Below are 27,877 nucleotides of genomic sequence, written 5' to 3'. Positions count from 1 at the left end.
ACACACGAAACAGAGCAAACAGATATAAACAACGTGCCGGAGAAGGGCAATCAAAGCAGGGGGGAAAAGTCGGGAGCAAAGACCCCAAACTGCCTTATAAATATCTGTACAAACACAAACATGCTCAATCATATCTAAACAAACAGATTCAGCAATTTCTTATCCAGTGTCAAGGCACATAATGTTGCAAAGAAAAACAAGCCTGATATAAATTATCTTTGGTATTTGGTTTCTTTTTTTTCCTTACAAAAAAATACACTGCAATATATTAAACCGTTAAAGGCTATGCTACTGCCAATGCTCCTCAATAATTACTTTTGGCCAATTCCCCATACTTGGTTTGTACACACTAAAAAATATACTGTTGGTTAAGAACAGAACAATACCTCCCATTTCTTCTTGCATATTGCATTGCAACAATAAACAGTTGTGCAACAACAGAAATTCGCAATGACTGGTCTGACAAAACGCTTTAAAGTGCAAATATAAATATAAAAGGAATGTCATTTGGAAACACCATTCAGCATTGGGGATTTGGTTTCCAGCTAAACAATGGCGGAAAGATGCGTGACTAGCTAAAAATCAGCATGTGATAGAAGTTCTCAAAAGGACCTTCAAGAACAACATTTGAAAGAGCGACAAAATCAACTTACTGTGCTACTCTTCAACAAATAGTTTTATACCTGCTCTTTTTCTTTTTACAGTTATAGTTGAGAGATCCACAAATGTAAATTTAGCTTAGCTAGACTGGAAAGAAAAGCTGCCTCCTAGAGGCTAAAAATCTCACTATGTCTGATTTGCTAAAAAAAACAAAACACTTGGGATTTTACAGCTGTTAATAACCAGACTAGCTATGGGCCAAGTGCAGTGACTCATTGGAGGTTTTACTGGTTTGCATTAGCATGGGCTTACAGGCTCCTTTATGTTTGGACAGAACAAAACTATAGCTTTAAAATTGTCTTGCAGCGCTACATTTGTGGTTAAAATTTCTTTTTCAAGACAACTCTAAAAACTCAGAAAATCTTTAATTTGCAAAGGCAACTGATTCTGTGTTCAGACTGAGTTCCAGTTTATAGCCAGAAAACAGTTAGCTTAGCATTAAAGACTGAACGCAAACAGTCTCCTAGCTTTTCTAAAGCTGTGTGCTTAACACCGCTGGTCTTCACTGCTTCAGGGAACCCAAATGAGTAACTACAGTATTTTCTCCCAACAAACAAGATACAAAAAAATGTACATGCATTAGCTTTACAAGGCACTGCTGCGTGGCTTTTATTAGCGCTCATCAGAGCTAGCTGGTTGCAATGCTAGCTTTCCATTTCTCTCCAGTCTCTAATGTAGGCTTCTTATAATCAGTTCATTAAATATGGACTAAAAGCCCCACATTTGTGCAGTTGCACTTAAATGTAGTCAAACAACTCGTCTTCTTGTAGGCGTGATTCCCCCTCACTTGTTTTCGTGGCAACCTTCTGTTTCTTCAAGTCACTCAAATACACTCAAATTACTGGCCTGGAGAAGGTAGTTTTTGTAGAAACGTTGCATATTCACTGTCAAACTTCAGTATGACAGAGCTTTCAAGAAGGTAAAAATCAAACTTTCTCTTGGCAAACAAATAAAAATTCAAACTCAAGTCTAACACAGAACTGTGGGAGGTGCAAAATTCTTGAGTATTTGACAAGAATGTCAACAAATACCCCCCTTTTTTTAATCTTTCTGATATCCTGTGGTTATAACTAAAGGGCTATGATGGATGGAAACACAACAGGTGCTAAACCAGGAAGTCTGCTTGTTTCACTATATGACACGTCTGTGTGAAAACGACTATAGATGCACAACTGTCCTGCTGTTGGAAAAACATACACTTAGTGACATTCCTGATAAGGATCACTAGAATGCCGGAGGTTCAAATAAATCCATCTGTAGCACAGTAGTTCATATTCCTAACCCCTTTAAAATCAATGCAACCAAAGCACCATTTTACAGCCACTTTACTTTCTTTGGTTGATTAAAGCATCCAGGAATCTCTAATTAGTAACTTGCGACTTCCAGTTTCGGTAGGCCTTTACCAGGAAATGACACAAAGGCCCATTTGTTTTAGCCAGTGGGGGCTGAGGAGCCATATTTACCTTGCTACCACACACACTGAGGAGGATGCTATGGGAGGTAAGTTAAATGCCAAAGGCCAGTGCTGAGGCAAAGAACAGCATCTTTGGATTGTCCAGCCTCAATCAAGTCACCCAGTTGTTTGCAAGTCCTGCCGCGACCAAAGTTAAGGCAGCGTTTTCACCATTGGAATATTTATTATATATAATTGCTCAGACTGAGCAGAGAATAAATTTGTGGAAAACGCCTTCTGCTAAGAAAAGTGGAGGATCTGTGATGCTGTGGATCTGTTTGTGTGATAAAAGCTCTGCTAACACGGCATCATGGACTTTGGAAACATCACAGGGTATCAATAAAAATCTGGTGGAGTCCACCAGCACACTGAAAACAAGCCGAAATTTGGGCTTTCAAAGAAAAATAAAAGATTATTCCCACAACTAAGCTTTTTTTCATTAAATGCTTTCAAATGAAATGTTAGACGTGTAACTGTTTTCTAATAAAATATTTAAATACTTTAAGGCTTTTTAATCTCCTTTTGAAAACTCTTGATGTTTTCCATCAACCAAGGTCTCACCGATTAAACAACCTTGAAACTGAAACGCCTGCTTCGACAAAATATCCTTACACTCATACGGAACAAAATACCCGTCAAGGTCCTGTGGACAGACTGAAACGAAAGATCTGCTTTGAATTGCCACGATGTAAAATTATAGCTTGACGGAGCAAAAAAAAAAAAAAAAGAAATAAAAAAATTCAGTGTAATTTACCGTGCAACATACTAACTATAAAGATGCTTTGGTTCAATCTGGGCAAAATGAAGATGATTCAACGAGTCCACTGATCCCGCTGAACCAAGGCCACGATCTGCTGTATGTCAGTATAAACAGGCTAAAAACAGGCGGAGACTATTTAAAACGTCTTTCTTTGGAAGTTACTTCCGCAAAGATTCAAGGCCGCCGTGGTGTCTGTTCCAGGTTTTAATGCCCCTACAGGCTGAGCCGACAGTTTGGCTTCAGAGAGGAAACAAACTCCCAAACAAGTAAGCAGTGGCATGTCTTCTTTCTGTCCCTTCACAATGTAACCTGATCATTGAGGAGATGCATATATTTGAGATATTAAAGCTTCTCAGGAATGAAACTCAACTTTTAGGAGATTTTCCAGTTCTGTCTTCTCCCAGATATCTAAAGCAAAATGACATTAGCTGTACATAGAAAACATAAAGTACCTTTTTACATTTGTTTTAGAGAAACATAAAAAAAAAAAAAGAATTCAATAAACTTGATAAAGAAAACCTATTGTGCAAATTGAGTATGAGTAACATACAACCCCTGGCAAATAAATATGGATGTACTATTATTTCAAGATGTTCAGCTGTAATTTGGAGCAAAAATAAAAACAAATCAGACTGAAGCTAAACTATTATTTAGCAGCTTCACAAAACATGCCTCACCACAATTTAAGGAAACAGTTGTTACTAATACCACATTTTTTTGGAATTAAGCCGAGGAAAAACTGTAAGTCTGAACTGACTACACTCTTCGCTGTGGAAGTGGTTACTGAGTTAAGAGGTTAGATATTTTGATGTCAGACGTGTTTAAAATTAAGCCAGAAGGCCCAAAAGACATAAGAAGTTATTCATAAAAGATATTTTTCCTATGACATCTGGAGACATTTCATCGGTTCAGGTTGTGAGAGTGCAGATAACAGGAAGGCTGACTGCATTACAGCAAAGTTGATGCTTTTGTCCGTTTAAACTTCCAGTTTATCTGTTGTGGAACTGGCTGGCTTTGGAAAGCTGTTAATTAAAATTAAATTAGGGTGAGAATCTAAACTCTAATGCAAAAGGACACTGCTTTTTCAATAATGCTAGCCATGCTAAATGCTAATATAAGATAAAGACTATTTAAAATGGCAACTGAATAATAATTCCCTTTGTTTTAAAATTATTAAAACCTTGTTTTATGGTGAGCGTTTTGTTTTTTCCAAACACAAAGCATGACCTTGCCTCTTTTCCTAATAGAAATGAATAAAAAATAATTATAAATAACTGCCTGTTCAAGGACGGAAGGCTAGAAAAAACTTTATTTTTTAATTTTTTTAAATAAAATATTTTTTTATATAGTTCTTTAAAAGAAATTGGAACTAAGTAAAATTGGTATTACAAGGTCAATGCTTAAAATAAAAAAAATAAAATAAAAAAAAAATCAAATCAATTTGGATTGGTGCACCTCCAATCTGGATCTCTGTCAAAGTTGAATATTTATGGCTGAAAAAATAAATGAATAAATAAATAAATAATAAAAACTTAGTCTATGCAGTTGATCGGTTTCTACAACAATGCTGGAAGCATTGCTAAATAAATATTACTGCGCCATCCATTTATCAACCCTATATGAAATAGTGATTTTTTTTTTGGTTCCTGGTTCTAATCATGGAGTCATTTCACAGTTTTTCCTCTACTTGTCCTGAAAAAAAATGTGCCATTGAATACAAATTTTTGCAGTACATATATTTGCAGAATGTTCAGCTGGTATAACGTTATAATTAGTTTTTATACAACGAAATACACCAGCCGACTGTACTTCATCCAAAACTAGTGACTCTGTATTTTTTGGCAGGGGTTGTACTGTAAGACATCATAAGGCAGTGTGTAGAGCCTGTTCTGCCACTTGCACAGTCCTGTGTGCCGGCTGAACAACGTGGTCGGAGCAGAGTCCTTCCTCTGAGCTCCTGGTGTATTTAACGCACTCTGAAGGTCCGTCGGGGGGCAGGTTCAGGTGGACGGCGTCCGTCTGTGTCACCAGAGGTGTGGAAGCATTCCAACTAGACAGACTGAGATCTGATGGCTGTAAAGTCTCATCCAGGCAGTCTGAGTCTTTGGCAGAATGTGGCTTTGGCTGGCAGGAGAGCTGGGGGCTGGTGTAGGGAGAAAGGTCTTGTTCTGATGGAGCTACCGGGTAGACATCTGAGAGGTGTTTCTCACCATGTGAAGACACCAATGGCGTTTTTGGAACCTTCTCTTTATTAGTCTGTAGTACAGAACCCTGTTTGTCCTGTGATGCTCTGGAGCCAGACATGCTCTTCTGGCAACCTTTGGATTTGTTGAGCGACAGGAAGGGGGGCTCTGGACTCAGCGGTGACCCCATCTTGACCCTGCTCAGACTGAGGATGTTCCTGCGGGTGTCGGAAGGGAGCTTATCTAACTGCCTTCCAGCCTGCACCGGGTTTGGAAACAGTGTGCCTTGACACGCCCTGTAGAAATATCTGGAAAAGAAAAACGAAGCCAGACATCAGGACATGCTTCAGCGCTACTCCGACGATAAATGCCAGGCTCTCGGAATAAACAGACCCATCTGGTATCTATAACAGAAATATTTCCACCGCGCAGATCATAAATATTTCAGGGCCTGCTTGTGCTTTCACTTATCTGCAAATAAAAGCGAGTGTACCGAGGCAGCAGCGCGGCCACAGGTGTGATGGTGCACAGCAGATAGAAGAGAGGCTCCTGCAGCAGCCTCTGCATGGTCCAGTAGGGGTTTGAGGGAGCGTAGCAAGTGGGACAGGAGGCGTTGTAGCACAGAGCAACAGTAAAGAATAGGGCTACGCTGAAGGCTATAGACAGCCAGTTCATCCAGGTCTGCAGAGGAGGGAGAATAAAGAGAGGGTCATTTACCAAAAACAATTACTCATCTAACGGGAATCAATACGCCTCAATTTAAAAAAATCACACCGTCTCATCAGAACCCGAGTTGGCGGAGGTCAATACATCAGAACAAATCAATGCATACTTTAAAAGCTTAATTTAGGACGAAACGTTGGAACAACTCTTTAAAAAAAAATGCATGACCAATTAAAACGTTGAGTTTGAAACCAGACATCAGCTAATTGAGAATCATTACAAGTATGATTAGCAATAGGGTGTGTCCGTCCCCTAGTGGCTTAAAACACTACGAGTCTAATGTTTACTGGAGCCACAAGATACAAACATCACATTTCATTGAAACTTGAAACTTTTAATTAGTGAATACTTATCAGGCTAATAAATTAACTTGTAGTTGTCGTTCTTTGTCTGAGATTAACATCTAACGTTCAATCAGCTTTCACACAGAGGCTAACAAGTGGATGAGTGTGTGAATGAACATGTGCACCGGCTTCAAGTTTGGCACTGAGTCCTTGAACGTCATCTGAGTTTCAAATACAACAAAGTGCCATAATTCCTTCTTTTTTTTGACACAGCGGTCATAAAAATCCTTAATGCCAGCCTGACACATGAGTAACACCAACTATAGCCGAAGTAGGGCTAGGCTCTGAGATGGTATTTCGGAGTATCTGAAAATAGCAACAGTATAGATCTACATCCCGTCAATAAAACTGCCACGGATCTAATGTCGGTTGTGCAAAGATGAGTAATAAGTCCTATGTTTATTTTTGTGTTAAGAGTGCACTTCCTGCAAACTCTTCTCCTGCTGCCGTTCCTGCTGAGTAGCAGCATCATTTCCTCAACAGTAACGTTTAGCTGAGTAACTCGCTCATTTGACATGAAGATCCAGACTTTTAAGTATTTATATGCAACTGATTAAAAGTGCTTATGCTGACTGAATGTCTTTAACATACGTAAGTCGTATCTATCAAAAGAAGGACATGTAGCTGCATTTAAAACTCCTGCAGACTGTTAGAAAGCTAGAAAGATGCTAGAAAGCTTGCTGCTGGCTGCGTCTGCTGGTCAGACTGGATGAATCCAACATGCCGGTAGGCTGATCTGCAACAAAAACAACCTTAAGAGGCGACACGGTGGTTGTCAATTACTGACACCTTAAGAACAGCAGCTGTTTATGTATACTTTAATAGAGAACATAAATAAAAGACACATTTGTTAGAAAGCCTTAAATTATCCTAAATTGAATGCTATGCAGAGAATAAAATATCCCGCCAGATATCTTGCATTGAAGACTTGTTAATGTTGAAAATAATCAATTGCTCATCTCTACCGCCAAAGCTAACTATAGAAAGTAGCGTTTCTCCCATCACTGTATAGGTGGGGGCCCCAAACTCCTCCAAAGCCACCCACACACATCCACAGAGGTAGTTAAGTTTATTAACTGCAATGCAGCAGATTACAGCATAAGTCAAACAAGGTTACCTGTCCAATATAACAGCTAACCTTGTCCTTTTGTTACACTAAATAGACTTATTATACAGTGGAACTTCTACATACAATTTTGAATACAATTTTTTTTCACATCCAAGCACTACATGAATGCCTCAAATATGATTTTTCTTTAAACGAACAGGAATGTGAAGGCTTTATTTGGAAGACTAGCGACGGCACCGCTCGCCTCCCTCAACCTCTGTGGTGTTGTACCAGGATATGTTCCGCGTGCTACTGCTACATGAACACGGTCCTGTGCCGGTTTCCCTGCTTCTCCTGGGCCCGTCACACCGACAACACCGTCAGAGCCATCTAGTGGCGTGTGCAACATTGGCAAAAGTGCAACGTGTCTGGGCCCAGCAAGCTGTTGTTGAGTGCCATAACTATGTATGATAAAAAAGTTCAGTTAGAACCAAGTGACTATAAACTGGTTGATATTTGAGTGCAAACCACCCAAGAACAGTGATATGGGCGTAGGTAGAGCTTCTAGGCGGAGGAAATATGGTATAGTAATATAGTAATAAAATACAAGCCCCTCCCCCAATGTTAATCCTCATCATGTCAACCATGTGGGTACCCTGGAAAAAAGAAAAGAAAACTGTGTTCATTGTCTTCAGTACTTATTGTTTATTATTAGGTAAAAAAAACTAGCATTGCTATAATTTAGGATTATTTACTCTATTAGGCTGAAAATGAGAGATCTAATGTGATGTGTATTTTTCCAGGGTTTTGGGAAGAGGTTTGCAACAAAACATGTTAAAGGAGCATAGCGCAAGTTCCAGTGTTTTTGAAGACGTCTGCCCCCTCTGGTGACAAGTTGAAATGACACCAGTCTTGCACGGGAGAAGAGGAAAAGCATCTATCGCTGCGACTGCGCAGATCTTTTGTTTAGAGGCGTAATGTTTCCTGGGGTAAGATAAAGATAAACTCATTTTACATGTCGGGCAACTGTAAGGGCATGGTTAGGAAATAAAAAAAAACACAATATTTAACCTTTAAACTTACACAATGCTCCTTTAAGTTCCATTAGGTTTAATTGGTTGGGATACATTTCCAAATATATTTTTTCAGGACCCAAGTCAGGATACAAACTGGTCTTGAATTACATTTGCATTTAGACGTTCCCCCGTATATCGTCTTTACATGACAGCATGATATTTCTGTCTTTACAAGTAGAGATTTGCAAAATGTAAAAATCCCTTTGCTCATTTTAAAAATAGACTTTTTTCTCGTTTACAACTTCAAAAGGATTTCTGAAGAACCCTGAATATTTCTGGGGTTTCTGTACATACATTTACCCTGCTTCACATGGTAGGTGGACACATGGCTGCTGAGCTGCAGTTGGGCACACTGGCTGATCTGACAGTAGGTAATTACCGCGGGTCATTAAATTGGACTCCAGTACAAAACCTGTAATTGATTACAGGCTCACAGCTATTGTACGGTGAAACACAAAAAAGAGCACTGGCTGCTGTCCCCTAAAATACCTTTAAAGGGGTTTGTTATCTGACACGGTCTGACAAGAATCGAAGGGAATAAAACCAAAGCTAAAGGGGAATAAAAAGGAGCTTGGAGTGGACCATCTGCAGAAACAAAGACATTTTCTAACTTTCACCACTGTATTCACAAATATCCAGGGTGCTAATAAGGGTGTGACTAAGAGCAAATAGCTAAAATGACACTGTCACCAGAGGTTAAGGCTGGTCTCTTACCCAGGTTTTAGTCTCGATCCCTAAATGCACCAGGATGGTGAATAAAGCTATGGCAGTGATGGGAGTTCCCCATGTAAACAGATCCACGTCTGAGTCAGCGTAGGCCTGAGGGATGGTTAGCAGGAGATCAGGGTTAGGGCAGAGGAAACAATGAGTACATTCAACCACAAAAAACACTGAGCGAGATGAGCTGATGGAAATTAAACAAGGACTCACAAAGTAAGGAATGAAGAAGCACACCAGGCTTTGGTAAAAGGCATCGATCATGTTCATCCAGAACATATATGGCTTATATTCCTGCAAGAGAAATCCAAGCATTTCCCGTTAGCTAGCTCATCTCTGGGTCTACCTGGGCATTTTCAGGAATCACAAAGCTAAGGCTGAGCTGTCGCTTCTAATATTCTCTTATAGATCTCTCTTTTTATCCAATATAACCATCAGTAACAGTATAAAAAGGATCAACAATAGAAATGTTAGCTGTAATACTCCTATAATGCTGTCTGAGCGTAACCACCCATCACCTGTTCCCCAAGGTGGGCAGCCAGGATCACTGACAGAGTAGAGAGTTTGAAATCTTAAAGTCCAAACATGTGGACACAAATTAAATCAAACAAGCCTGCAATAAAAAAAATTATTAATGGGATATGCACTTACAAATAAACAACTGAGCTGCAAAATATAGTAGTTACTTAGTTTATAGTTCTATTATTCTGCTAACATTTTTCTTATTGAGTTGTTGGGATTTGCAAGCAACAGTTAGGTCAGTTTTTCAGCTCCGAGTAGTTATCCATCCTTCCCGTCGTTATCTTATACAAGCTTGTCCTTCAAAACATCCTTCAATCACTATATCTACAATTCAAACTTTCAAAAATGTATCACATGGCTGATATCACATCTAACATTGAATTTATAATTATTATTGGAAAGAAATCACATACACAACTTAACATTGGCATTAATACATGCCGAAAATATATAATTCCCCTACACATAACTACAGCTGAAAAGAGACAGACAACAAACAGTTAGCATGATGCTAATTAGCATTGGGAACCCCGTTGGAGAAAACAAAGGAACTCCAGAAAAAAAGATACTTGATTAGAAATACTGAGAAAGCTGTTAATAACTAAGATGTTCTGTGATATAATGTGAAACTGGACCTCAGAGTTCTGGCCGTTCACATAGAGCTGAGGTAGTTGCTGAAGCGTCTCTTCCGACACGTCTTTGTCCAGAGTGCCAGTGATGAGTTGAGGAAAAGCGGAGAACATCAGGTTGAAGAAGATGAGATACCATTGGTCGATCATGGCTGAGCCCGAGAACCCACAGTAGAACTGATACCAGAAGACAATTGCAACAAACATCTGCAGGGAATAAAATAAGGGATGGACTGTCAGGACCTTTTCATCTGATTTAAATAACAACATACGGAAGCTAAAGGGGCTTACAGCGTTCTTGTAGAAGAAATACAGGATCATGTTTGCCAGTCGAGAGTAGCACCAGTGTCCATGCACCAGCAGGAGCTTCTGCAGATACCGGAAACGAGGGAGAGCAAAGTCGCTCGCCATCACCGCCTGCAAAACACCACAAGTGACCCACATTCAGTCTCCTCCTCCAATCATCAACATGCCTGGTCCTACTCTACTCAACAGCTTATTTTTAATCAATCTTTAATGGGTGTAAGCTTTCCAAAGCAATAACACTTAAACGAGTTGTGCACCTATTGGGATTCACTACTGTAGCATCAAAGTGTCGGTCTCATCCATCACTTCCTTAAACCTTCCCTGAAGACAGCCCTCCAATGGAGGCACCGCTAACGCTTTATGACACCTACCAGTTGTCGAGACTATCTATCAAGACAAATAACACCAGAAACCTTGTTTAGCTTGTGTTGTGCTTTAATAAAGTCCCCCTATCAACTACTGGGTGGAAATGGGCCTTTTCCATAATGCAGAAAATACAGTCCTAAATGGAGAAACCAGCATGTCTGAACCATTTGGAATATCAATGATTTACAGTCTTGAGAAAGTGCTCACAGCCCTTGCAGCAATAAGAAGCATGAATGTTCTATCCCTCAGTGTAACCGAGGTACACCAGAACCTCCTGTGTGTACTTTAATCTCAATAAAAATGGCTCTGTTCTGTGACGGCCTCAGAGGTTTGTTGGAGAACACTGGAGCACATCAGCATCACAAAGACCAAGGAACACAGCAGACAGCTCAGATATGCAGTTGTGAAGATGTTGGGTTCTAAGACTATAGCCCAAGCTTTAAAGATCTAACTGTAGATCAAACCTACTGTTTGAACCAAGGGGCTCAGGTGGAGAATCGGCTGACAATTTAAAAAAAATAAAAATCACAAAGTGCTTCACAATAAGAGTTTGTTACAGAACAGTGGAAAGAAAGTCAGAATTCCTGTTTACAGTTTGCCAAATGCCATGCAGGGACCACAGCAGTGAAAGTAGCTGGTCTGGCCAGAGTAGAGCAAAGTTAAACAGTTTAGCCATAACGCAAAATACTATGCTAAGTGGTGGAAAATTAACAGCATGTCATATCTCAACACGCCACGATGGCGTTGATGAAACTAAGGCTAGAGCTAAATCCAGGGCAATCCTGGAAGGAAACTGGAGAAAGACTGTGGAAGAGGGCAGAGGTTTACCTTCCAGCAGGACAACAACTCTAAGCTCTGCATGTTCAGGGTCACTGAGCTACGATGGAATTAGACGGTTTATATCAAAGTGTGGCCGTGTGTTTTAGAGGTCCAGACCCAAATCGTGTTGAGAATCTGTGGCAAGACTTGAAGATGTTCACAAGAGCAAAACAAAAAATCTGCAAAAATCTCAGCCTCTATATGTGCAAGGCTAAGAGAGATGTCTCAAAGGGCTTACAGCTGTGACTGAATCAGGAGGGCTGAATGCAAACTAGTGCTTTAAACAAGGCAAAAATGGGCACGTCCAAGAGGGATGAATACTTCTGCAGGACACTGCACTGCTGTCTCAGTGAGAGCAAATCTGATAAATGGTGATAAATCTAGAAGCTCAGCTAAAGTCAGGACACAGAAGCACTAACAGATGTGCTGAACAGCAGCATGTGGCTGAAGCCTCGGCAGGAAGTTAAACAGGAATCTCCATTGCTGGAGTGCGAGTTAACTTCTGCGAATGAGCGCACAGGAGGAAGGACATATTAACCGATTTTAAGCGTTTGAAGCCAATTTCAAAGATCCTCTAAGGCCTTAGACCTGAAAAAGACAGCGAAGCACTCAAAACATGCTGCTTCTCTGCGGCATGCTGGACCCGGTCTCCTGACTCGGCACAACAAAAGCAACTCTATTTATAGCCTTCACCTTAACTAAAAAAAAAAAAAAAAAAAAAATAAAAAAATCACACTCACACTTTTCATCCACATTCACATCTCTGCCACAAGAGCTCCTACGCGGCGCTGCTACCTCCATCTGCTGTGGACTTATTTCGCCCTTACCTGCATCCCCTCCTGTCCAGATATCCCCACGCCAACGTCCGCTACCTGGATCATGCTGACATCATTAGCGCCGTCGCCTGTGATTAATGAGGTAGGGAGAAAGACACAAAAACAGTCCCTCACAGCAGGAAAGATGCAGAAATTATGACTGGTCAGGTGGGAGCAGCCAACAGCCTGGAGGCAGTAAAAAGTTGTGTCATCAAGACGCTCAGATGGCCACGCGTAGAGCGAAAGATACGACTCTTCAAATGATGAATTAGATTTATGAAGGAGGGGTTTTGTGCGGAATAATAGTTTCTTTTCTGTCCCTGTGTTGAAAGGGACAGGACGACCCACAGAGGTGAACTAACAAGCCCTTGTGGTTTTATTTTACTGTGAGAAAATGATTATGTTTGGGTCCTTCAGGTGTGGGAGTGGGAGAAGCCACAGTGGGCAGAGGGAGAGTTTTGTTGTCGCAACATCTCGGCTCACTCACAAAGGTTTGTGCTAGCTGCTTGATACGGTCTCCCTAGGGCTAAATCTGCATAATCCCATAGAAACGTACTCCCTTTCATAAAACTTTAGCTACACGTTATCAATTTAGAGCAGCAATCTAACCCTTAAACACACTGAAAACCTTGTCAAATCCTCTTTGCCGATAGCAAACAGATTCATCTCCAACTGACTCTTGTTTGTTGCTGTTAATTTGCTTGGATGATTGATGCTTGAAGTAACAAGACATGTTACTAAATGTATTCATTTAACTAAACAGGGCCCTTGGTGGTGTCTGGGTGAAGGCCACCGAACCACGTCAGACCCATGCTGGTCACCAGCTGGGTCACACACTGGTGTGCGATGGCATGTGGGCTCCTTTGACCACTACTAAATTACAAGTGGATACAGCAATACCGTGCACAGATGTGACATGTGTGGGATGACAGGTGTCAAATCTCCCCATACTGCTTTTTAAAACAATAATTTGGGAGGAGGTGGGGGGCTTTGCACCGCTAATACTGTTAGCAGTGCAAAGGCTTCACATTGTAATTATATATCTTACCTTCTTCATCTTCTGGTCACAAACGACTCCTGAGTCTTGTTTGCGCCTCTAAATCGTGCAGCTGGCTGGTTGCATAAACTACACATCATGACGATTATCACGGTCAGAGGCCTGTGACTACCTTACTTTACTTCTACCGCCCTCGCCAAATCAGCCCTTTTCCAGAACTCAGACGCCGCTCAAAAAGCACCTAAATCCCTTATTAAGTACTTTGTGAAAGGGTCTACTGCCTCCACCGATATCTGTTTGGCATCGGCGAACAGATAATTTACCAAGCTGAAATTTCATTGCTTTTTTTGTCTCGTGTCCATTTATAGTAAATAAATTCTGCATTAAGTTCCCTCTGGTTACTTTAGAAAAGGATTATGAGTGCTGTTCTCATATCTTTTAGTTTTTAAGCAGAAATTAGCAGGTCAAAGCTTTATAAAGACTGGAGATCAGTGACTGGCCACAGCGCTCTGTTCCATTCTAAAGACACAATGGAAAAAAAAGAAACCCCAAATTGGACAGCAGGGATATTTTTTTAAACTTGTGTCGCAGACTTCTGTGAAGAAGAGGAGCAGTTAACATTGCAATAATATTAACTGAAAAATAAGCTGTACAATGCCCATTTTATAGGCAGACCCTTAGCGTCCCAACTTTAAGCTCCACCTGCACCGAGGAACACTGCTACAAAAGGTTTCTACACAGGAATTATTATTATTTGTAATGATAGATAACACAGCAGGTATAATCCCCACTGATAACAATTAAAGCAAAAATTACATTTCTGAAGGATTCCAATTAAAAAAGTTAATGACCATTCCGATTAGAGGGCATGATATTAGGCAAACATTCATTTGTGATATTGTTTTAAAATAGTGCAATGATGAGATCAATTGCGATTAACTAACACTTTCATCTTTTTCACATTTACAATATATAACAATGCTATTCTTGAAATTTTCCATCCTTTTCCTTAAATTCTATTCTTAGGCATGAGCATGTGGCAGAGAATAGTCCATCCCACCAGGCGGTTTTTGTTATTGGCAAATTGAATTTAAAATACAGCGGAGCATCTGTAAAGCCAACCAAATATTGCATCCTGCAGTCTTTTTAACGGTGATTTTGCACACATTAAATCTGCCGTTCTAAATGACAAACCTGCACCAAGTCCAACAGTACAATTTCCAGTTTATAGCTTATTTCTTCCTTGACAGGCAAAGAGATAATGGTTGATTTTAGTTTCTAAAATAAATCTAAAATGTTAGATTTTAAACCAAAACATTTCCAACACACAGTTCGAAAACAGCTCTCTATTCTCAGTACAATTTACATTGATGTCTTAGACAAGGCTTAACTAGTGATACATTCTTTACACGCTACCAGCTGGTAAAATGAAATATTTAAACTTTTTCACTGGTCATTACTCATTACTCCTCTATGTTAGACATTTTGGAAGAGGACTGTGACGTGTTTGGATCTTTCTGAATACTGCTATGTTTAAAAGATGTTAATTAAGCCTTATATGTCAAATAATACTTAAACAGTTTTTTAGGTTACAGTACAGTTGATCACAGATTACATACTAAAAGGATCCCCTTCCACCACCTTTGAGCAGGGTCCTTTTGTCCATGTCAACTTTCCAGACCTTTCAGTCCTGTTTAAAAGTAAAAATACAAAGATTGACCGTAAATTGATGACAGATGATTATATAGTGGTCGGGGTATCAATATGAAACCTGCAAAAACTACAGGCTTGACAAAGTGAGTGGGCGATTAACTGGAAATAGAATAAAGCGAGTGGGTGGCTGGGTTGATGGACAGAATATTTGATAGTTAGAAGGATGGAAGATTGATTAGGTGGCAAACGAATGGACAACTGGCTGCATAGATGGATATATTTATATATGGATAGACAGATGGATAGATGGATGGATGGACAGATTGGTGGGTGGATAGAGAGATACAATTTTCAGACACGGAGACAGACAAAAAAAATCTGAAATCCTAATATTTTTGCAATCTTATTAAATCTTCCGACTGCATAGCATCGTGTTAAACACTCCCCATTAAGGACCCAATTCTCTTCAGACCGTTTTTTTTTTTTTTCGGTTTCAGGAAAACAGGTGGGAGGGATGGTGACCGTCAGAAGCAAACAACACCTGGTAAAACTCAGATTTAAACTCTTTATCAAACAGCATCATTTCCTCCGCTCACCTATGGCCAGGGTCATGACTTTCAGCTTGTTCCGCACCAGTTTGACCACCATGCTCTTCTGCAGCGGCGTGGACCGGCAGCAGAGCACCGAGCGGCAGCTACGAGCAACCGCCAGAAACTTATCCTCCAAGCTCTTGTCCAAGGCGTAGGCCAAGGTCCGCCCATCAATCACCAAGCCCAACCGGTGCACCAAGAAGTGAGCGGTGTGGGAGGAGGAGGTGGAAAGAGAGGAGGAGGGATAAATCTCAAAGTGTGCCACGTTATTCTGGAAGGTCTTGGATTGGTCTCCGGAGCTACAGAAGACTTTGGCCTGGATGTAATGTAAACTTTCCTCCAGCAACACAGCACACGCCTCCTGGATGAGACAGAAGTACCGAGTCGGTTAGAGGTCAGCTTTACATCAGGAAACCACATGACTTAGCAGCGATTAATTAAACCTTCAATTAACGCTCCGACACTGACCTGATCTCACTCGTGAGATTGCTAATAGGATTGTCCACATATTCAACTTAAAATTAAAGCAAAAGTTTTTTTAAATGCAGCTAATGAAAGACAAATACTGTATCTTACATTTACCATTAAAACAGATTTTAATATGTCTGCAATTAAAATCTCTATTTAAATCCCTATTTTTCTACACTGCAGATCTGCATCATATGCCTGGGGTGACGGGCCAAACTTGTGCAACTCCTAAATGTGGTCGAGGGCCACACAAAAGCATTAGAAATGGCCCTCGGGCCCCTGCTGACTTAAACCATCTGCTGCTACTATCTTGGTGCTGGATACCAGAGCACACATTCAGAGGTCTAGTGGAGTCTATGCCCCGACAGATCAGGGTCGTTTTGATGGCAACAGTAGGACCCACACACCATTTGGAAAGTGGTCATCATGTCATGTCTTATTGGTCAAAACAGGGGACTATATAACTAGGACTGTAACCATTATTGTGCTAATTATTTGATCTGTGCACTATGTTTTGATTACCGGATTAATCATTTTTTTGAGAACTTTAACCAGGTGAAGCTTAAACTTTTCTACTTGGGGAGTTCTGGATAGACCATATTTACAGACAAAGAAGGCTTTTCATTTTAAAGGCAAAATGTATACATTTTCTGAACAGTCTTGGCTTAATGTCTGCTCCGAGTGGGCTGTTCTTTCAGCAAATTGCATATTTTAGAGTCTGCAAACTCAAATTAACGATTCAATTAATAAATTAGTTGACTATCATTTTAAAAAAAATCGAATAATCACGATTAATCCAATTAACTGTTTCAGCCCTAAACAAATTTATTTAAAAGGTACACCTTCATACTTTAAACAGGACACAGCCTACTTTGAAGTTTAGTTTGTATAAGACAACAACATTATTCATAAGGTCCAACACTTATAATAAAGATATAAAGAGGATGAGAATTTGGGCGCAGCCGCTCACCTGGGAGTCCGCGTTCAGGGTTAGCATCTCCTCGTCAGGATCCAGCAGTTTGCAGGCGTAGGCAATGTTGACTGCCGTTTCCTGTTTGTCACCTGTCAACACCCAGATCTGCAGGCCGGCTTTCCGGAGCGAAGCTATCGTTTCAGGGACACCGTCCTGCAGCCGATCCTCAATGCCGGTCGCTCCTGTGGACGAATGCACTTTTTCATGTCAGCATCTGAAACAATGCTAGCAAACACACAATAAAATACTATCCTACACAGTTTTTATTTGAAGATTTTACAGTATTCCAGACCTCTCCCTCCTTTATGTTAATATAAAAATATGAAAAACTAAAATTCAGCATGAACTTAGGACAGGTATTTCTATAGTAGGTAGGCTTTAAATGTTAGAAGGTGAGGACAAAACGGGAAGGAAGGAAGTGTGGGAGGGAAGAAGATAAAGATTGTAAGAATGATACAAGGAGGAAGTTACAGAAAGAAGGAAAAAATATAGGACACAGAGAAGTAAGGAGTGAAGAAAGGAAGGAAGGACGTAGGATACAAGAGAGAATGGAAAAGGAAACAAGGTATGAAAGCATGAATAAGAACACAAAAAAGAAGGACAGACACCCGGAAGGAGGGAAGGAAGGACACAAGGAAAAAAGTAAGAGAGGACATCAGGTAGAAAGTAAAGAAGGAAAGACGGTAGGATATCAGGGAGGAAGAAAAGACGAGAAAAAAAGGATGGAACGGGCACGATGTTTTAAAAATACATGAAATTACTGTCAATTGAAAAGAGGCCCTGCGATAGACTGGCGACCTGTCCAGGGTGTACCCTGCCTCTCGCCCACTGACAGCTGGAGATAGGCATCAGCACCCCTCGTGACCCCATGAGGGATAGACGTGGTAGAAAATGGATGGATGGATGAAAAGAGGCCCAGAAAACTGACACGTACCTAAAAGGTGGAGGTTTGTCTCCAGCCTCAAGGCTGACTCATAGAGAAGCTCCTCTCTTCCCTGAATGGCTGTCTCAGCCTCTAGGTGACGCTGCAGCCAGCGGGCATATTCCTCTTTGCTCAAAATCTGACAGGAAAAAACAGCAAAGTTCACACTCAAACACACACACACACACAAAGTTAAAGAAATATTGCTTTTTTTGTTTTGTGGGGAAACTGAAAATTGGCCCAGCTGCTGTAATTTCTGCTCGGCAGAATGTGAGACCTTGACAAGGTGTTTTATCACTTGGCTTTGGTGATGGGCTGTGCACAAGCGGGGATATATTGAGCCTAGCCTGTGTGAGCATAAATTAGCAGCCTGGGAACGAGGCGCAGATTGCAGCTGAGTCACGAAGCATGTCCCGTTTAGAAGGGCTGGTCCATGCAGTCATCTGTGCTGGACTATAACACAGCCCCCCCCCCCTACCCTGAGACACACAATCTATTGAAACGTTTACCTTTTTTGCAATGCAGAGAGTACGAAGGCCGTCCGCGGCGTACAGGTTCAGGTAGTTCTGCGTCCGGCAGAAGATCTTTTTCTGCCGCTTTCCTTTGGAGTTTCCTTAAAAAAAGACAACAGAAAGGACTGGTTACTAAAGGATAACATATTCTTGCCCTGGGGGGACATTTTAGCACCAGATTGCCAGAGACGTTAACAGAAACATGAACGCCATCTGTGCTCACACTTACAGTAACCATGTACACTGCATCTCAATGTTTTTCACAAAATCCTCATGCCATTCACAGAGCTGTGTCCACAAAGTGGTAGGCGAGAGGTTTTTAATACCACCCAACACAAAAACAACGGTTCTATTTCAGGCATTTTTTTACATAATTTGTTCAATACAAGCAGGTTTGGCATGTTTAGGATGTTAGGTATTGCGTTTGGTGACGGAGCGTCGCTGATGCGACTCTGCCAGAGAGATGGCCAAGACGGCGCGCCACAGAGGGACAAGCACACCAACAGACTGGCTTTATGGGTCTACTGACACAGATGCACCAGCCAGCACCCTGACTGCCAGCCATGTAATCTCACTAATAACAGCACAGCTTGGACACAACAACCCCCAGAGCAAATTATTTTTACTGAAAAGAACAAATGATCTCTAGCTGGCAGCCGTCACAGAACTCAAACACATGAAGGATTTTCCCCTCAGCAGTAGGTAGAGAAAAATCCTAAAACTTGCAGCGTACAGAGAAATTCTGATGTGAGAAACCACGCGTAGACGGGTCACCGCATGCAGTGCCTTGAGAAATCCCAATCTGCTGGGCATTGGACGCACCAAGTCAGACAGTCAGACGACAAACGAGCAGCTTCTTCAGTGACATCAGCGACTCTGCATTTTTTGGCAATTGGCCGAAAAATGTAACATTTTTCTGACTGTACCCGTTTTGTTCTACAATGTTTATAAAATTCAAACGGCGCTGTCTGGCCGCTGCATTGAACTCAATTATAGCGTAATCCTGATCACTGTAACGTTATGTACATCCAATCGCTTTAATGACATGAATATGCCTCCAATGCTTCAATACAGAAGTCTGTGTCAACACACTTGGAAGTACTTTTAATCTTTAAGACGAATCATGATAAAAATACAAGTCAGCCATCACACACGGAGCCTGTTCTTATTTTGTTCCCAACACAACTATTATAATGAGAATACTTATAATTGTTATGATAGTATAGAGGAATCCTGAGCTGAGTATGATTATAGCAGTGTGAGCGCGGTTTTAGAATTACATTTGGAGATCAGCTCCTCGCTGCAAATAGGAGCTACGGTTTAGGGGACAACACGAGGATGACATTGTCTTAGATGACTTGGGACGGCTCAAGGACGTTAACTACCTGATCATCCAGCTCCCTCTGATAAGCTCCGGTTGCAGAGACAGTAGCGGGGTTTACTTGAGAGGACAGCGGTGATGCACGGTTCCTCCTGGTTTCCCTCTGTAACGCTGAGGCCAGTTCACCAATAATTCCCCTGGGCAATCTGAACCGGCTAATAAGCTCCTCATCATCATGTGTCAGCAGGTCAGCAGGATCTCTGAACACAAGCTCCCGCTGCATTCTCCATCAGCGATGTCCTCCAACAGTGCCAACGCTGCCACCGTTCCACAATTACACGCAACTTTATACAACTATTTATGGACATGTGTGATTGTCTCCTTATAAATAAAAACAGCTTTTTTGTTAGGAATTAATCTGCTTATCAGACACTGTCTTGTTTTTCAGTGATAATGAAAAAGCTCATTAGATGTTTGACAGGGATTTAATGTGCCTCGGCACACAGACTGATGCACATTTACTTCTACATGTGATAACAACAGAGGAAAAGTCACAGTTTACGTCTGATTGAGGTTATTTCCATCATTTCCATGTGTGTTACGTTATTGTACGAGGCTAAATGTGATTTTATTTCTTTGTACAGGTTTAAGTCATAGAGTTAAAACCTTTTTCCTTTTTTCACCTCCGGAATATCGCCAAAATTAGAAACATTCTGTCCAGGAGTGATGCTGAAAAACTAGTCCATGCATTTGTTACTTCAAGGCTGGACTATTGTAATTCTTTACTATCAGGAAGTCCACAAAATGCAGTTCGAAGTCTTCAGCTGATTCAAAATGCTGCAGCAAGAGTTCTGATGAAAATCAACAAGACGGATCATATTTCTCCAATTTTAGCTTCCCTTCATTGGCTTCCTGTTAAATCAAGAATAGAATTTAAAATTCTCCTTCTAACGTATAAAGCCCTTAATAATCAAGCTCCATCATATATCAGAGCTCTGATTAACCCGTATGTTCCTAACAGAGCACTTCGCTCTCAGACTGCAGGTCTGCTGGTGGTTCCTAGAGTCTCTAAAAGTAGAATGGGAGGCAGATCCTTTAGCTATCAGGCTCCTCTCCTGTGGAACCAACTCCCAGTTTTGGTCCGTGAGTCAGACACCCCGTCTATTTTTAAGACTAATGTTAAAACTTTCCTTTTTGACAAAGCTTATAGTTAGAGTGGCTCATGAGCTATCTCTATAGTTGTGCTGTGATAGGCCTAGGCTGCTGGAGGACATCAGGGTCTAATTTTCTCACTCTACTGATTTCTACTGTTCTTCAGTCTACTGTTCTCCAGTTTTGCATTGTATTACATTGAAATGACTGTCGTCATTTCAGCTTTTAACTTTTTGCTCTCTCTCTTTTTCTTCACAGCAGGTACACCTGGTCTGGCGTTCTGTTAACTGTGACATCATCCAGAGAAGACGGCTCACCCGCTACTACCATCTAATGTAGAACAGATTACTGGATCAATGTGTGCTTCTGTGCTTTTTTTTCTCTCTTGTTGTGTCTCTGCTCTGTCTTCTGTAACCTCCAGTCAGTCGAGGCAGATGACCGTTCATACTGAGCCCGGTTCTGCCGGAGGTTTTCCTTCCTGTTAAAGGGGAGTTTTTCTTCCCACTGTCGCTTCATGCTTGCTCAGTATGAGGGATTGCAGCAAAGCCATGTACAATGCAGACGACTCTCCCTGTGGCTCTACGGTTCCCCAGGAGTGAATACTGCTTGTCGGGACTTTGATGCAATCCTGCATGGATGCAATTCCTTATATAGGACATTTTTTGACCAATCTGTATAATCTGACCCAATCTGTATAATATGATTGAACTTGATTTTATAAAGTGCCTTGAGATGACATGTTTCATGATTTGGCGCTATATAAATAAAATTGAATTGAATTGAGTTAAGAAGCCAATTCCATCACATACTAAGGAAATGTATGCAATCTGTTGGGTTTCCTTAGATAGGAAATTTTTTTAAACCAACCTTTCTGATTTGATTGAATTTGAATTTGAAAAGTGTCTTCAGATGAGGTGTTGTGAACTGGCCCTATATAAATAAAATTGAATTGAATTGTTGGCTTATTGTCTAAAATGATAATAAAAACACACTGAAGTGTGTCTGTGTGTAGGTGGGGATTAATTTTAGACGAGAACCTGCAGCAGTGGTGAAACTAGCGTTGCAACACAAGTTCTGCTGCGATTTCTAAAGCCCCAAGTGACTAGAGTCTACATTCAGCGCCTCCGCGTGCAACGCTATTAGAGCGGCTGCCTCATCTGAAAGCTACAATTATAGAGATTAGTGTTATAGGGAGGCCCAACTCAGGCCTCCACACTGGTTGGATGTTTTCACACAATTGCGAAGAAAGGCTATAAAAAAAACTGCAAGAAATCAGCACATTGGCCATTAAGTCTGTTGAAGGAAGAGGAAGGAGGTTGCAGATGTCTCCATTGTTCTGGATTTCAGAGAGAAACCTTTATAAATGCCCCTAATCAGTGTAGCCCTTATTCCAATAGCAACATTTTCCTCCTAATGGAAGTTTAGTTTAGTCAATTATTTGGTAATCCTGCAATATCTGAGAGAAGGTGGGGGAGGCCAGTCTAGAAACTTGTGAAATCTAAATGGGAGTGCTCAGGTCCACAGATGTATTGCCGTCAAGTGTCCACTCAGTGTAGGAGGATGGATGACATATCTGGAGACTCAAATCTGTGAAGCTCAGAAAGAACTCCCTGCTGCTAACAAACAAGAGGAAACCTTTCACCAGGCTTTTAAACGACTGAATTACAAACACAACGGTAGGCTTTTAATAAACGGAGGCCAAGGAAAGGTGGTGCACAGGTTGCTTTATATCAACAATTACAATGAAGAACATACACTAAAACATAAGAAAAAAGGGGAAAAGGAGAGAAAATGGAACAGAAAAAAAAAACATTAGAAGAGAAAAGAGGAGAAATGCCAAAGTATACTAAAATTGGTCAAGGTAAGCTAAGCCAAGAAAACACAATTCAACAAGATCACCAACACTGAACTGGTGTTGTTCTCTCTGTAAAAGGAACGTAGTGTCGTTATATTGTTGTAAAGCATATTTTGCAGCCATGTTTAGTTTGCAGTGTTTAGTTCTGTGCAGGAACGCAGTATGTTCAGGTTTGGTATTAACACTGATTTAATTTTTACAGAGAACTTTGAACTTTCGTGACGAACCTGTAGGGAGTGCAGCTCTCCCTGACACTATTGAACGGCCATGCATGCAGGAGTGAAAAAAAGACATAAAATGCAATTGTTTAGGCCAAACTTTAGCCAGCTTGTTCAAAGAAAAAGATGCAAAGTTTCTCTCCAAAAGCAGGAGTTTAGTGGCTGCTGTCTGTGTTTGTTAGCCCATTTCAGCCTTTTGAGCACACATCTATTTTTGTGATGACCAATTATTCATAAAAGACACCTCTCCATTAAACATGAGTAATATAAATTAAAGGCTGGCACTTTACTATCTTTTTGTTTTTTAACCCCAGTTTGATGTTACTGCGTCTGAGCTTCCACAGACTGTAACATGCTTTAAAACCGGCTCAGAAACCTTTTGAGCCAATGTTTTAAATGACAAATGTTTTGTCCTGTCTTTATTTTGTTGTTGTTTCACTCACTTCTTTTACTGGTGTATGTTATCTGCATTTTATTGTTTTTGGTATTATCATACTGATTGCTTTAATTACAGAAAGTCTCAAAATGCTACAGTAACTGTAAAGTGAAAAAAAAAATCATAAGATGTATTATAAAACATTATAGACGTTAGTTTCTCAAGAATGTAAGACCGGGAATCAGTAAATAATGTTTTAAAGGGATGTTTTCACGATGTATTTAAAATTAAAATGCTGTGTTTAAAACTTCAAAGCTTTTGCTAACAGAATATATACCCTGTGCTCTGTCGTTACGTAATTTTATGTTTATCGTATGTTTTGTGTTGTGCTTACTGTAAGGTCTGACACACGTTCTGCTATTTTGGTTATGTCACCATATAGTAATAAGGGGAAAGGACACGCCCCAAACAGTCTTGGTGTTTTGATGTGCATTGTTTAGACTAAGGGAGATTTTACAGTCTAGAAAAAAAAATGAGGAGGGAGTGCTCTTTATTCAAGATCTATAAACAAATGATTGTATGTTAACATTGTGCATGCACTGTGTACAGTTCATTGTATGAAATGTGATATACAAATAAACTTGCCTTACCTAAAGTAAAGCACAATAGGACATTTTTCCAACCTCTTATCTCCTGAAAGTGCAGGTGATGCTAGTACAGACAAGCTAGCTACTTATATCATTTATCATTGATGAATCTAACAGAGTTTGTGGTGTGGAAAGCTGGACTACAGATGCAAATTTAGATTTTTAATCTGGGCTGACCGTCTTTCCAGGCAGTGGTGGTGAAATGTCTGGTCACTGTGTGCGAAGATCAAGTAGAAAAAGAAATAAGGCCGTGTCTCAGTGTGCCTGGAATACTAACAACCTGTTGCCCCTTTAGCATTAGAATATAAAGGAGCGCCTTGATTATGCAACAAGGAGAAATGAAGGAGGAATTTTATTTGAGGAAGGTAGCAGGGAGAAGTGTTTGAGTTTGAGTTTAGCAGCAAAAAGAAAAAAAAAGGCAAGTCCTTACATAACCTGTCATCCTGTTTTCGTTTACATGGAAAGGAGCAGAGTTTGGGTTCAGATCTTTTTCTTTTTCCTCTGTAAAGTGCCTTGAGACGATGTGTTGTAAAATTTACACCACATTAATAAACTGAATCTTTTAAGGCAGCGGTTTTCAAAGTTCAAGGATGGTCTTCTGAGGGAGAATCAGTGAATGGAAGACAGGAAATATTACAGTAGGAAAGAAAGAAAATGAGTAATCTGACACATGCGGAGTGGCTGAGAGGCTCAGGTAGATTTGTTCTGTGAGGAATTGACTATTGACAGAGTCAGGAAACAATAAATGTCATCAAATTGACCTCTTAAGTTTTCTTTTAGTTCAGCCTAGATTCAACAAGCTGCAGAGAGAGGTACTGCACAGTATACGGGGGACCGTTAAAACATTTAGACCCCCTTTTGTGAGGTTACTACAACAAACGTCAATGTATGTCATTGGGATTTGCGTAGCAGACCAACACAAAATAGTGTAGAGTTGACAGAACGATTTGTGAAGTCGGCCAATTGCCGACTTCACAAATGTGACCTCGATGGAAGAGTGATAGGGAAAAAAGCCATTGAGAGAAAACAAGTTGCCACTTGCCACGAATGACATGCCAACACACTACGTGACCTGAACACCTCATCCCAAATGAGAACAAAATGTAACTTTGGTGTGTGTGGTGTGGAAAACAAACACTGCACTTCACTCTGAACACAACATTTCCACCATTAAAATACTGGGGACACCATGTTGCTATTAGGGTGCTTTTCATTATGAGGTTCAGAGAATGTTCAGGAGGCTTCAAAAGGGCTTAAGATTAGGATTGAGGTTCACCTTTCAGCGGAACAACCATGAACTAGAATTTAAATCCACGCCATGACCACAGACTATCATCAAGGTGAACTTTTATTAGCCTAAAACCTCCCGTAAAAACGGCTTGAAATGACTGGACATGTGATCTCCCTACCTGTTTCAGAGGGTCTGATGAGGTCCATGATGACGGAGTCCGCTCCTTTGGTATAAACTGTGATTTGGTCAGTGAGCGGGTGCCTCACCACCACCGACATGCGCTTCCTGGTGGAGTCGAAGCCCAGCGTGTGCAGCAGCTCAAACGTCAGCTTCCCCAGGTGAGGCAGTTCCACCGTCACCTGGTCCGGGAGGCGCCCAACCAGGGAGCACTTGTAAGCCCTGGCGGCGTAGACCAGCGCAGCCTCGTCGGGCGACTCTGCCTCGTAGCGCAGCTCTCCTTCCTCGGGGGTGCCGGTCGCCTTTTCGTCGTAGCAGGGCGGAACGGGGGTGAAAGCGTGCTCTAAGGTGCCGGAGAGCTGCTCCTCATTTAGTTTGGTTAGCGTGCTCTCAGCGGAGGGAGAGGAAAGCAAGCTGGAGCATCCCTTGTTGGAAGAGCGGTTCAGGCTGGAAGAGCTGCTGCTGTTAGAGCCTGAGGTCAGGCGGCTGGGGGTGAAGCGTTTGATGAAGTCTTCGATGGTCTTAACCGGAGACTTCAATCCAAACCTTGTTCGGACCTTAAGGACACAAATAAAATAAAGTAAAACACCTGCAGTAGAGTCCTCTACTCTAGACAGGACACAAGGACTTCTACAGAGCTACCATAGAGAGTGTTTTATGTCTCAGCATAACTGTGTGGTATGGGTGCTGCACAGTCCAGGAGAGGAAGGACCTATCAAGGGTGGTGAGAACAGCGCAGGGGATTGTGGGATGCCATCTACAGGATCTAGACTCAATTTATGCAGAACGAGTCCAAAGAAGGGCCGGACACATCTCCACTGATCCCCTCCACCCAGCCAATGCACTATTTGCACCTCTCCCATCAGGTAAACGCTTCAGATCATTTCAGAAACCTCAAAGCCAAAACAAATAAACTTAGAAACAGCTTCTTCCCAAGAGCTGTGAGGGCAATCGCCCCCTGATGGGAGACTGCAGTCCAACACTCTTAATCACCCCACTGTTACTAACCCGTCATACGTTACAATCACCTTAATGTTATTGCCTACTTGCACATTATCATCTCTGAATATCTAAATGTACATTTCTGTAAACGAAGCCTCAATCATCATTGTTTAATAAGCACCATACTACCTCATTGTCTTTATCTGTGACTTTCCTGAAAAAATAACATAAAAAGATGTAACCCTTGTTCATTGCATGTTTATCAGGTTTTTCTGCCTTCATTATGTGTAATGTGAACTGTAATATGAACCAGAGTACCTAAAGAGAAGTTTTGCCATGGTAACACGCGGTTACAAATAGTGTTGCGCCGATGCCATTTTTTGGCCCCGATACCTGGCTGTGCAGTATCGGCCGATACCGATACCATACCGATACAATTACTTTGAAATTTATGTGTGTGTGTATATATGAAGAACAGCATACTACTTGGATGTAAAATAATTGCTATCATGGCTTTGTCAAGCTGCTACCTTATCAAAGCAGGAAAAAGACTAATACAGAGTGAATCCAGTAGAACTAGTGTGTGTCGGGAGAGAGAAGGCTGCGTTCAAGTGACATACAAACATCAAAATGGTATCTGTGACCTATTTGTTGGTACTCGCCGATACCGATACCACCATTTTAGTGCGGTATCGGCACCCCGGCCGATACTGGTATCGGTATCGGTGCAACACTAGTTACAAATAAAATATTCTGATTCTGACTAGACAAAAGGCTTCAGATAATATGAAGATCTGCAGTGATATCCTGTTTGAGAAAAATTGGCCTTTAAAGCACTGAAACGTATTTTAAGTAAATTTACCAGAATTAAATGAGACTCAAGAAACATCACATTTCAATTTTAAATCTAAAACGCAGCTGCCTTAACCGTAGCTGCAACTTTAGAAAACTGTAAAACTGTGAGATCTCGACTGGTTTCTGACAGCTGGCACATGCTCGCCACCCTTGTATTTCCACACGTTCTCACTTCATGCTTCCTTGCAGTCAACAGTTTTCACCCATGTGACTCAACTATGAGGATCAGCGAGGAGAGCAAACACTGAGCTAAAGAGCCCGGTTTGTTGAAGGAGAACAGGCTGGGCCATCAGGTCGGTACACTGAGCCTAAAAGGTTGCAGCTGCTGGCATATGCTGCTGCTCTGTGGGGCAACATTCACATTCGGTTTCAACATTTTAATATCTAAACTGAAACACCCTGCCACAAAGTCACTGCCGGGGGATCAAATGAAAGCAACAGCAAATGTTCTTTGAGAAAGTAATAAATTAAACTATACTGTCCTTAATGCTGAAACTACGGTCACTCAGAAAAAGACAAATAATCGTATCTATTGGTTGTCCCACGTGTTCATGTAACGCCCATGTA

General features: G+C 41.1%; 1 protein-coding gene across 3 annotated transcripts in view; it reads right to left on the bottom strand.

Moving 5' to 3' along the window:
* Positions 1 to 4,317: 4,317 nt before the first annotated feature.
* Positions 4,318 to 27,877, bottom strand: part of atp10a (ATPase phospholipid transporting 10A) — a 51,330-nt gene continuing 27,770 nt past the window's right edge. For 2 of the 3 annotated variants that reach the window (XM_012861200.3, XM_012861199.3), the window contains exons 10-21: positions 25,515 to 26,070; positions 18,534 to 18,637; positions 18,037 to 18,163; positions 17,100 to 17,284; positions 15,668 to 16,022; positions 12,434 to 12,510; positions 10,407 to 10,532; positions 10,122 to 10,322; positions 9,178 to 9,258; positions 8,962 to 9,066; positions 5,550 to 5,737; positions 4,318 to 5,364 (exon numbers count right to left, since the gene is read on the bottom strand). In XM_012861200.3, coding sequence (XP_012716654.2) covers positions 4,737 to 5,364; positions 5,550 to 5,737; positions 8,962 to 9,066; positions 9,178 to 9,258; positions 10,122 to 10,322; positions 10,407 to 10,532; positions 12,434 to 12,510; positions 15,668 to 16,022; positions 17,100 to 17,284; positions 18,037 to 18,163; positions 18,534 to 18,637; positions 25,515 to 26,070 — 2,733 coding nt within the window. In that variant the 3' untranslated portion in view covers positions 4,318 to 4,736. Of the gene's footprint in view, positions 5,365 to 5,549; positions 5,738 to 8,961; positions 9,067 to 9,177; positions 9,259 to 10,121; positions 10,323 to 10,406; positions 10,533 to 12,433; positions 12,511 to 14,536; positions 15,109 to 15,667; positions 16,023 to 17,099; positions 17,285 to 18,036; positions 18,164 to 18,533; positions 18,638 to 25,514; positions 26,071 to 27,877 lie in introns of those variants that run through there. The other variant, XM_036141539.1, reaches the window with a different exon arrangement.

The sequence above is a fragment of the Fundulus heteroclitus genome, chromosome 9 (genome assembly GCF_011125445.2).
Source record: "Fundulus heteroclitus isolate FHET01 chromosome 9, MU-UCD_Fhet_4.1, whole genome shotgun sequence".
NCBI lineage: Eukaryota > Metazoa > Chordata > Actinopteri > Cyprinodontiformes > Fundulidae > Fundulus > Fundulus heteroclitus.
This window is presented reverse-complemented; position numbering and strand designations above follow the sequence as displayed.